The sequence below is a fragment of the Rutilus rutilus genome, assembly GCF_951802725.1.
Source record: "Rutilus rutilus genome assembly, chromosome: 17".
Classification (NCBI taxonomy): domain Eukaryota; kingdom Metazoa; phylum Chordata; class Actinopteri; order Cypriniformes; family Leuciscidae; genus Rutilus; species Rutilus rutilus.
The window spans coordinates 30,679,028-30,691,165 of record NC_140230.1 but is presented as its reverse complement, the minus strand read 5'-3'; the positions used below and the strand labels follow the sequence as shown (position 1 = coordinate 30,691,165).

The window sequence follows — 12,138 nt, the reverse complement described above, 5'->3', positions numbered from 1 at the left end:
CTCATTTACCCTCGAGTATTTCACGTCGAGTGAGCTGATGATGAAAAGCAGATCAAATTCTATTTTTGTTTTTCATAATTAAAAGCACGTACAAAACAAATGCGTAATTTCAAGCCAAATATATATTCGTTTTCCACTGCGGGATGCTTGCTTTTCATCCTTAAATGCTTTTTTAACATTCATGTGATGTGCAAACAGAGTTTGGGTTTGGCGTTAAACTGATGAACGGATGTGTTTTTATAATGCTAATTCACATCACAGCTGTTGCTCTAAACGCTAAATTAAAGCTTTTGTCAGTGCGATTCTCGAATCTGCAAATGAAAACTACTTCTAAAGGGATTTGTCAAAATCAGCTTTTAATCATTAAATAAACATCAAATTTTGACTTATAAATCATTCAGTGTTATGAACACGCATTTCTGCATCTAAACGGAAACCTGACGTGTTTTGAGCAGGGATTTTGTGCAAATGTAATATTGAGAACTTTTCTGACTGATACTGAGGAATTACTATACTGTGACACTACTAATACCAACATGTTTTACTGTCATTGTATTTTCTTGAACTCTTCCACAAATGTATCATGCGCAAAGAGTGTCAGCATGTGTTGAGTAATTCTCCTGATGCAAGCCATTTCTGCTTCCGAAAATACTGTAAGACAATGAAATAGTTGAAATGCTTACAAAGGAGTGAACTCACTTTTAAGAGAAACAAGGAAGGGACAAGTGTGTCTGTGTTTGGTCTCGTGTGGTTTTGGGATGAGCAGAGAGAGTTCTGATACTGTAGGTCAGATCTGTATTACAGTATGTGAACAGTGCCCCCTTATGGCCGTACACAGTGACTGTTGACATTGAGACAGAATCATATCAGTGTGATGGCTTATCACTAACGGACTTGCTGTATTGGTTTGTTGTGTTTTTGGTCTTATAATAACTGAGGTTCAAACTGTAAGTGTGTAGTTCAAAACTAGCGTTAGCAAACACTGCCTATATGATCATCTCTCTACTTAGTTCAGTCTGAACCCAAGTCAGCATGACATGCAACCCATTTTACTTCCATTATCTGATGTATTTCCAAATGAAACACAATTAGAAAGATTTATCGTATCCATTTGGGAATGCATATGGTAAATCGCTGACATTAAGACCAAGAACATGTTGTGGGTCACTTTAGCATCTCTATTATTGTTTCTTTTTCTTTTTCATTTTTTGATTTTAATTTACCACATCTATTTCTGAGGCAAAATGAGAAACTATTTGCTGTTTGTTGGTATAAGATTTTCTTTTTACTTCACACTTTGCTATTAGCAACTTTCATTCTGAATTCAGTGCATTCTGCCTGTTAGCATAGCGTTGTGAGAAGCATTTCATCTCCTTTTAATAGCTGATAAGCCTATGCACAATTACTTTTTGGCATTTAACATTGTTTCGTTCTTTTCTCCCTGCTGTCTAATCAGGTTGCCACCCTCCATTTAAGAACTGCTCCCTTACTTGTTTTTTATTAGCCTGCAGTTCTTACGGAAAGGAGCAGAAGAACAGAAAGTCGTAATTACATGTTGTTCCTTATGCAGAAGATATTAACAGAAAGGAGCTAGTGGAATATTTTGTTATTTGCTCTGGCTTTGCATGTAGTGAATGAATTATTAAATACTGAAGGTCTGAAGGTAAAAGCCGCCTGATCTTTCTGGAACGAAGACACAATTTACACATCAAATACACCATTATTGACACAAAATATAAAGGATGCGTTTGCCTTCCTTTGCCCCAGATTTGTTTTTTGGCAGTGTCATTTTTGGCGTAGCGTCGAGGTTTGTGCTCCGCGCCTCCGTCACGGCCTCCGATGCAGCCTTTTGTCTGGACAGATGGGAGAAACAAACACAGATATGTTTAACTATGCATTTTACAGCAAACTATTAAAGTCTTCTACTGTTTACACATGCAAACATTTGAGTAGCTGTCCTCCGGCCAGTTCATTAGCAAACCCTTCTGTCGGCTTTTGCCACAAAAAGACGGAAAGAGACAGCAAACGGGCGCTAGAAAGGCTTGTTTTGTGCTTTTACAACACGGTCGATCTTTTAAAGTGATCATTCAAAGTGCTCGTGCCCTGCATTAGGTGCCTTTGAGGCTTTCAGACGACGGCTCATCCTGGTGTGTTTGATTAGAGCGGCATGGACTTACACATGTAATTGCATAATTCTGAACCCCCCTGTAATTCCTTTATGTGAACATCTTTAAGTAAGTGTTTAAAAGCATCATTAGTGCGAACGAGGGGGGAGTTTGGGCCGCGAGGACGAGCCTGCGCTAGAGGATTCTATACCGCGAGATTGTATGAAAAGAAGCTTTTTTTTTTTAAAGTTATCTGGACTATGTACAGGATACCGGGTTTTGATTGTTTTAATGAAGCAGCTGGCGTATTGTGTGTCCTTAATTCCTCCATTGTTTTTGGAATATGTCATAGTTCTTTATTCTTTTATCAGGTGCGCTGCAGGAGGATGGAGACAATAGGCTTCATTGCGACTGCGTTGGCCGCGGCACAAAGGCCTTCTGCTGCCTTCAGACAGCTCACAGGCGAAAGCAGCACCGCGCTGGCTACGCTTTTCACCAAGGGTCCCGCGTCTCTCACTTTAGGGCTGCCCATCGACCTGTGCATTTCAGTGTGTGAACTTACAGTGGCACAGACAGGAAGTCTCCATCTGAACTGTGGTTGTTCTTTAAGTTTGACTTTTTGACCCTGCGAGCAGAATCAGTTGGAAACGCTGGCCTGATCTCCCATGCTGTACTGGACCTGCGAAGGGTTCGAGCACACTGCATGATGAAGTTAGGTTTTGTTTGACATGGAATATTAGAATACTACTCTTACTGTTGCTGCTTTATTAAGTAGACATTGTGCAGAAAGCAAAAATATGAGTCACTGTATCCATCAAAGCATAGTGCTCAATTTGAGTGTGATGGAAGAGCTGGAAGTAACATAGTCTACCGTGTGTGTGCATGTGTTGCCATAACATTTTTCACAAAATTGGATTAAAAATGCAAAGCTGTTATTTCTAAGATGATAACGGGCAGCAGTGTGTTTTTTTTTTTAACTAGGTTGCAGGTATATTCTTCTGGTAGGGTCACAGTCGGGGGAAAAAATGCTAAATGCTAATGATTGAATGTATAATCATGCACCATTTAATCATGTATTAATAGCAGAATAAATAGGCATAATAGCTTTTAATAGGGAGGAGAAAACATTTCCCCATATCTTTTGTTGAAGTCAAAGGTCTTCCGTTCAGGGTAAAGTATTTTGAATCAAAGTCATGAAAACTTCAGAATTTAGAGATATTTAGGAACTAGATTTTGATTTATTTATTTTTTAAATGCCATTATGATAATTTAGCATTTGTTGTGTCTATGCAATGCATGGTATACTATTATTAATTATTAATATTAATGGTATTGACGCATATTCATTGTTTTGTATGATACAGTATTTTTATGAACTAAAACTAGAAATGATTAAAACTCGTTTTCATTCATTGAAAAAAATGCCGAAATAAATTATATGTGTATATATATATGGAAAAATTTAAGCAAAAATTTGAAATGTTGGCAACTAACTGAAATCAAATAAGTTTCAGTTGAATAACAAAATAAAATAATTTCAAAAAAAAATTTTACAAAAGCACTAAATTACTAAAACTGAAAATGACATAAACTAAAATAAATAAATAAAACTTAAAAAAGAAAACTGATATAAAAATAAACATTTTAAATCTTTTTCATTAAAAAAATACAACTTAAAATTATTTAAACTACAATAAACTGAATACATAAAAATAAAAGCTCATTCAAAATATTAATAAATACTATAATTTTGTTTAAATAATACTAAAATAACACCTTTATGATACGGTTTTTGGTGCTTGGAGTTGTTCTAGAACCTTCTGCTGTAAATCATAAACTTTCAGCCTCAAAAACATCTTCATCGGAGAAGGACATGACTGTAACATGTTTACAACTAATATCTTTCTGATTCTTATTACACCTTATTTCTGGGCAGTCGAAGTTTGTCAGCGATTCGCTGTGAGATGTTGAAACTGGCCATCCCACAATGCCGCAGCGGTTGTGGCACCCTGCATACATCACATTCTGGCTTCTTTTCTGGTGCAAGTAATGAGTTCTTCATGCAACTTCCAGCAGTATTGAGCAGGCAGAGGTGACCTGCGCCCTCCTGCTGTTGCAGGTGACAGTTTTGATCTGCGCTGATGGCGACGGTAGTTTTTGTTATTTTAATTAGGAGATAAGGAACGAGAGAGCCTCTCCAGGCAGTGTGTGGTGTGTGACAGGATCCCGCTGATGAAGAGGACCCGTCTGAAGAGCGTGTCTCCCCGCTGCAGATCCACACGTTGATAAGCTGCTCTTTCTGGCAGCAGTCGCGCATTTTTTTAACACACTGAAGCTTTCGCAGTCAGTGCCTGTGTTAGAAAGCCATTTCATGCACTAACTTTATTTCTTTTTATATATCTGATCTGATTGTATGATATCTTTCATTTTTGAGCACCCCTGAAAAATAGAACATTACAGTGATTATTCAATGATTTGACTGTCAACAGTCTGACCTAAGATTCCAACTTGTGCAAATTTGTACTGATTAGCAGTGTTGGGGAAAGTTACTTTTAAAAGTAATGCATTACAATAAAAAAAGTAACTAACTGCTTTAGTTACTTTGCTTTTGCATTACTTTTTCTCACCTAGGCGGGGCTTTCTTGTTTGTTTTTAATAACAAAATAAATAAAAAAATCTATTATTGGCTAAATGTAAAAGCCCTTTCTCACCAAAAGTGAAATGATTAAGCCTCAGGCTAAAGGAAATGCAAATTCACGCCTGTACAGTATAGGGCGCAGCTCAAATAAACCTTTCAGCTGTGCTGACATTCTGGATTACAGAAGAATAGCACGCAGGAGTCCAACATTCATAAAGTGCAACTAAATAAAAATAAAGACAAACGTGGTCATTTTTGCTTATTAGCATGGTCGAATTGGATCATCGAATGTCAGCAGCAAAGACATTACTTAATAAAGTGAGATTAAATACATAAAGTATATTTGAGTAATTTAACATTTAATTAGTGCAGGTTTGCATTATATTATGAGTTTGCATTTATTCATTCATCTGTTTTTGTGCTGGTGAGATGTGCCTGCTCACATTTAGTGTAGAACTACAATAACCATGTTTACACAGCGCACACAACGCCTCTGCACTTACTCACGATTCCTCTCAACATGAGGACAGGAGTGCTGAAGTCAATAAATAGGAAAACAAGGTAACTTGCGTTGCATATTTGAAAACGAATCCGTTACTTGTAATGCGTTACACCCAACACTGCTGATTAGCTTTTGCACGACTACTTGTTTTTATTCGTCAACTTGACCAGCAAAGTAGTTAGTCAGTGGGTTAGTGTTTATGTTTGCCTTTTGTAAATTTTCCTAAATTCAGGAATTACATTCCCTTCCTGTTTTTCTCTCATTACCTTTCCTCCCAACAGCTGGTCTGAAAGCACAGCTCATCTTCCCCTCTGAAGCTCAGTCAGTGTGTTTGAGAGCTAACAGAGAGCTTTAATTAATTGTCCAGCTTCCCTACTGAAACAATGTACTAATTCTGCCATTTAGCATCTGCGTATCATGGTTTGTTGTTATCTCGGAAGCCAGATTTTTTGTAAATAGTCATTTTTAAAACTTTAATCTCTTGAATGGCAAATGAAGTGTGGCTGAAATCCTTCCGTGTGTGAAGATAAATGCTATCTGAGCTTAAACCCCTTCCACTGACTTCCATCTATCCCTCCCTGCTTTTCTTTTCCTGTCTACTCTGAGTATATTTAAAATGATCAAGCAGAATGTTTGATCTGAACTCCAAATGTTAGATGTGCAGTAGACCTTAAAGATATACCATGCCTTTAAAGCAACATGATTAATTAAAGCTAAAGTGTGCATCATCACCACCCAAAAAGAGTGTTTTTTGTTTGTTTAGTTTTTTTACCCAATCCCTGTCTTCCATTAATTGGACAGATTGCACCTCCCCAAACTCTCACTATTTTTACCCAGTGTTGCTGTGTCTGGCTGTCAGTAATGTTTTACTGCAAAAGTGTTTATGAATTTATGGCTGTCTTGGAGTTTCCGGTATAATTTCCAGATAAAGTAAAAATTAGCATTTGATGGGGGAAAAAATACAATTCATAAGTGTGAAAATGTATAATAAAAAATCACAATTTTCAGTTTTCTATTTTAAGATATTTTAAAATGCTATTTATTTCTGTGAATGCAAAGCTGAATTTTCAGCAGTGTCACATGATCCTCCAGATGCTGATTATGCTGCTCAATAAACATTTCTTATTATTATCATTGTTAAAACCTGGAAACCGTGATACATTTTTTTCAAAGATTATGTGATAAATAGAACGTTCAAAAGAATAGCGTTTATTTTGTTACATTTTGTTGAACCAACTTAATAAATTTAAGTTCCTTTGTCATACTAACTTGCAAAAGTTATGTATGACATAGGAAACTAGTATGTTAATTTAGTTTATAATTATATAAAACATAAAGTATGAGCAAGTAAGAAGAGGCTGATCTCAAAACTGGCATTTGCACAGTTATTGCTTATTGAGTGAAACAACACAAATCATGGTCATCATGTAACCACCCACAGCATTAGCACACCACCACTCTTCTGCACAATGGTAACCTCAAAACTATATAATAACACTTAATTTCAAAATTTACTCTCCTAATTCAGTCCCATGCAAAGCATGCTGGGAACTACAGATCCACTGCCCAGGTAGTTATATCAACAAAAATGATTAATGTAGTCCCAACTCAAAATGATTAAGTTATCTTCCATTTTACAAATTTAAGTGGATTTAACAATGAATTTTGTGACAAAATGTTTAAGAACTGTGTTACAAATTTGAACAAGCGGCAAAAATCTTAATATAAATGCATCATAACAATGATCAAACTACTTTTACAAGAAAAACGTTTGCATACATTTTAAACTGAAGTGGCTAAATGCAGCAGTAATGATGTGTCTATTATTCTTTGTCACACAGGTGGTCAGTTGTGGTGCACCACTACCAAGAACATGATGGAAGGCGAGGAGCTGGTGGCATTCGCAGTGGACTTTGACTCTCGATTGCAGGCGGTCAATCACATGTCTCTCGGTGAGGGCATGTACCCAGCACGCCTCCTGGACACCATCCAGCTCCTGCCCCAGCAAGCTGCCATGGCCTCCATATTACCTACAGCTATAGTCAACAGTAAGTTTAGTCAACTCTTTCTGTTTACACGCAAACTCAATAACTGTCCACAGGCATCATAAACATGTAAGCGGCGAATCAAGACTAACGGTCAATGTACTTGTACAATAAAGCTGTAGGGTTTGGTCTTACCGTAAAACTTGGCCCCAATATTGCTGCATATGGGGTTTCACCTGTTCCGGCGCTGCACCGTTAAGCACTCCAGCCAATCATTTGAGCCAGTTCAGAACAAACTACACTGAAAACAGAGTATGCGGTAGTTATTCAGAGATTAACCTCTACTGGAGGAACAAGATGTTCTGCCCTTCCGTTTAAGGGTACAGTAAACATGTCTGGACTCTGACCAACCTTGTAATTGCAAAATTCAAGCCATTTGCAAATACTTTGTTTGTTGACTTTATCAGTGAGGTCTGGAGTTCAGCTTGACACAGAAGATGCTGCTAGCAGATGGTGCAGTGTTTTCATTTGCCCTTCAGGAAAGGGCACAAGCCTACTGGAATCATCTCTGTTGCCATGCAACATCACAGCAGAATTGTTATTTAAAATCATTTTATTAGACTATTTGAGTAACTTCTCCATCTTCTTCCATCAGCCGTAAATATGAACTGACATACAGCCGTCCCAAACACTCCTAATGCCCCTTCTGATATATCCCCTATAGGGATGGGATTAAGCAATTGCACAATTCCACCATTCCAGTTCCACTTCTGAAGAACAAATGAAAAGGAAAAAGAAATACAATTCCATAGCCAAATGATGAGAATTTCATTAATAAATACAATTGCCAATAACTATATAATGAATGACATTAAACAAACAATAAAAACATAATATTATATAAAAATAAACAAATTAATATAGTTTACGTGCTTGCATCTGTGTTTCAGAGGACATCTTCCCCTGTAAAGCATGTGGGATATGGTACAGGAGTGAGAGGAACCTTCAGGCCCACCTGATGTATTACTGCAGCGGGCGGCAGAGGGAACCAGATAATGTCCCAGAAGAGACTGATGCCAATTCCCACCAAACTCCCAGTATCTGCCCTTTCCCACAATGCAACAAGAGCTTCAGCAACCCACGTGCTCTGGAGATGCACTTGAGCTCACATAGTGAGTACAGGGTATTCTGTTATCATAATTACAGTACATTTTGACCGTTACTTTTTTTTTTCTTCTCACAATCAATGTACATAAAAATTGCATAGGTAACTTTTTAATTGTTAATTTAACTTACTCATCACCCATTCCTATTTTGATCTCATTTAGCAGTCACAAAAATAGCAAATCAGCAGCCGAACCCAGCCAAGCTGAACATTAATGAGAAAGATGATTAATTATATTAACAATTTTATATTATATTAATATTATACTATTAGTTTCACAGCATGTTTAGTAAATAGACACAAACAGATCTATCGCATACACAATGTCAAATTAGTGGAAATGCTAGACTGACAAAAAAACAACTGTCTTTTTTCTTTCTCATAGGTGTCAAAATGGAGGAGTCTCTTCCCCCTGGCACCAGCTTGAAATGCACAATCTGCAACTTCACAGCAGATTCACTCCTTACATTCCAGCACCACATTCTTTCACACCTGTCACAGGCAGCCTTCAGATGCAATCACTGCCACATCAGCTTCCAGAACCATAGGGAACTGCTGCAACATCAAGACTTACATGGACACTCTGGGAAGATTCACAGGGAGAGTGACAGTGAAAACTCCCCACGAGGAGGAGAGGAAAGTCTGCAGGCGGCAAGAGCAGAAGTGTCAGGCAGGAAGGATGTAGTCATGCAAAGTCCCAAAAGCACACCCAACAAGGCCAACAGTCCTGATGGAGAACTTGAAAGACCTGAGAAAAAACCTACCCTCGGATTGCAGAAGGGGGAAAGTCACCCAGGCAGCAAGGCTAGTTTCTCTTACACCAGAATCAAATCGGAACCCTCAAGTCCACGGCTAGCCTCCTCTCCTGTCCAGCACAACATGGGCCCAACCTTCCCCATGGGTCCGTTTTTGTCGCAGTTTGCATTCTCCCAGGACATTTCTGTGGTACCACAAGCATCTGAGATTCTAGCAAAAATGTCAGAGCTTGTGCATCGCAGGCTACGCCATGGAGGGAACAGCTACCCTCCCGTCATCTACAGTCCTCTGATGCCCAAAGGAGCGACCTGCTTTGAATGCAACATCACCTTCAATAATCTAGATAATTACTTAGTTCATAAGAAGCACTACTGCAACAGTCGCTGGCAGCACATGGCAAAGTCCCCAGATTTCTCTAGTGTTCCGGACAAGGTTTCCGATGCCATAAGTCCAAACAGTGGCCACACTTCAGTCGGTATGCTCCCCGGATGCCTTCCATCAGAGACCGACAGTCATCTCGTGACAACAGCTTGCTTGAATTCGTCTGTTTTGGATATTATGAATGCTAGTGGGAAAGTGCCTGAAAAAGACCTCACGGGGCAAGTAAAGAAGGTTACTACACCAACAGGAGTTGAGGAAAGGCTTGGTGGAAAACAGCCTGAGGTGAAGAGTCCCAGCACATCTTTGGTGGAAAGTGACAATGACCCAAACAAGACCACCTGTGAAGCATGCAACATCACCTTCAGCCGGCATGAAACATTCATGGTTCACAAGCAGTACTATTGCGCCACTCGCCACGACCCACCCATGAAACGCATGTCCGCGAAGGTGCCTGCCATGCAGCGGACCATGAGAACGCGCAAGCGGAGGAAGATGTATGAGATGTGTCTGCCTGACCAAGAGCAACGGCAGCCCATGGGGCAGCCGGGATTCATGGGTTTGCCTAATCTAGGAAATCCCTGTACATCCCAAGAGACGGTAGAAAGTCTGGCCGACCGCTTCCATCCACGGTGTGACATTTTTCCAGGCCTTGTCCCGAAACACTTAGATGCTTCTCTAACTGTCTCCAAGCCCATCCTTGCCCCCAAAGGTAACACTATTGCAGACCCACAGGAACTAGATGCTCCAATAGATCTCAGCAAAAAGTGCTCACCTCTTCCTGACAAGTCGTGTAACTCCCCTAAAAGACTGCTGGACTATCACGAATGTACCGTCTGCAAGATAAGTTTTAACAAAGTGGAGAATTACCTAGCACATAAACAGAACTTTTGCCCTGTCACAGCTGCTCAGCATGGTGAGATCTGCAATCTGGAGCAGGCGATGTTCCAGGGCATTAAGAGCGAAGGCAATAACTCAGATGACATCTATGACAAGAGTTCTGTGAAATGCGAGAAAAACGGTGGCAACAAGTTAATGGTGCAAAACGGAGGCATGTTCCAACCACACCTCGGGCCGGCACCGGACCTGAAAGCTTTCGGTGATGCACAGCTCATGGCCTCGAAAGATGAGAACAAGAACATGTTTTTGCCTCACTGTCTCTATCCTGGAGCAATAAAGAAGGTGAAAGGTACAGAGCAAATTTCGCCATATTTCGGGATAAAGAGCGGCGACTACATGGCAGGGAGTCTCGCAATGCAGGGTGAGGCAGCCGAACAGGAGCAAAGCAGCAATGGCGCAGGAGAGACGGGCACAGAACCACCTGCGGCCAATGGCTGTGCCCATCCCAGCAAGGAGCCACTGCCCCTGCTGCCCAAAAACAGGGGCATGGTGATTGTCAATGGTGGTCATAAAGAGGATCGCCAGACACCAGCAACTCCCCAGCAAGAGAATCAGCCTCACAACGCCTCATCACCAGAGGAACAAACATCTCCCACGTGGGGAGCCGAGAACCCTCCCGACCCAAACGAGAATGTATCACCCACTTCTAAATCACCCATGGAAGAATCCGCACCTGCCGGAAAAGGCATAAATGGTTCAGCACCGCCAGCAGGCAGTGGGAAGTACTGCCGCCTCTGCGACATCCAGTTCAATAACTTGTCAAACTTTATCACTCACAAGAAGTTTTACTGCTCGTCACATGCCGCTGAGCATGTGAAATGAAATGATGCTCTTCTTCCCTTGTTCTCCCCTCTTATTTTGGGTACACGGTCGTGTCTGAATTAGTGCATCATGCAGTTTTATATACTGCTTGTGGACAATCAAGAGAAGCTTCTTTTTTCGTTATTTGAAGACTTAATGCAAAATGATGAAAAAAAATCCAAGTGTAATATTGGTGCCACTTTCACATTTTATTTATTTTACAATCAGTATTAATAGGAGTAGTGCTCTTAATTTAAATTCAAAGAAAGTTTATATCAGAGTTGTTTGTAATGTTAATGTATAGTCATTCTTGTGTAGCAGACATATTGTTTACAATGTATGTTAGGTTCAAGGAGACAATAGGCACGGGATACAAAACTGAAATGCGTTTTAGACCCAACAATAGCTACTGGAGCACTTGTGTATTCTTATTTGCTGGTACAGTCTTTTGTATATGTCAAAATGTCACTTGCAGTATGATTCTCTTGACTACAGCCTTAAAACTGTTTGGAGGGTTAACCAGGCAAAACGCTGCAGCTCATGTTTTGGCATATACTGTACACATGGCTTTGCATATACATGTTGCTGTTTGTCTGTGTCTTTTCTTCGACTCAGAAGTGGATGTTTAAATGAGGAGGGCAGCATTCTTGTATAGTACTTGTATTTCTGTTTGCTGAAACACCTTGTTCTCCCTTTTTAAAAATTTGCTCTCGGCGCAATACTTTGTAAAAAAAAAAAACAAGAAAAAAAGGAGGGCGGGAACATTACAGAAAGCAGTATTATAAAGGGAGAAAAGCAGCTATTCCTTACTCCTGGAAAAAAAAAAAATGAAATTGTACAAAAATCAGGTTTATCAATGGTGATTATTGATGGGTGGGACGAGACAAGGGAATACTGTAAAAATGATC

General features: G+C 39.7%; 1 protein-coding gene across 4 annotated transcripts in view; it reads left to right on the top strand.

The window, feature by feature from the left end:
• The window catches only part of zfpm2a (zinc finger protein, FOG family member 2a), a 167,933-nt gene extending 156,097 nt beyond the window's left edge, over window positions 1–11,836 (top strand). For all 4 annotated transcript variants that reach the window (XM_084386173.1, XM_084386172.1, XM_084386175.1 and 1 more), the window contains 3 exons: window positions 7,087–7,293; window positions 8,181–8,402; window positions 8,781–11,836. In XM_084386173.1, the coding sequence (XP_084242299.1) occupies window positions 7,087–7,293; window positions 8,181–8,402; window positions 8,781–11,251 (2,900 nt within the window). In that variant the 3' untranslated portion in view covers window positions 11,252–11,836. The remainder of the gene's footprint in view (window positions 1–7,086; window positions 7,294–8,180; window positions 8,403–8,780) is intronic.
• Window positions 11,837–12,138: the final 302 nt, after the last annotated feature.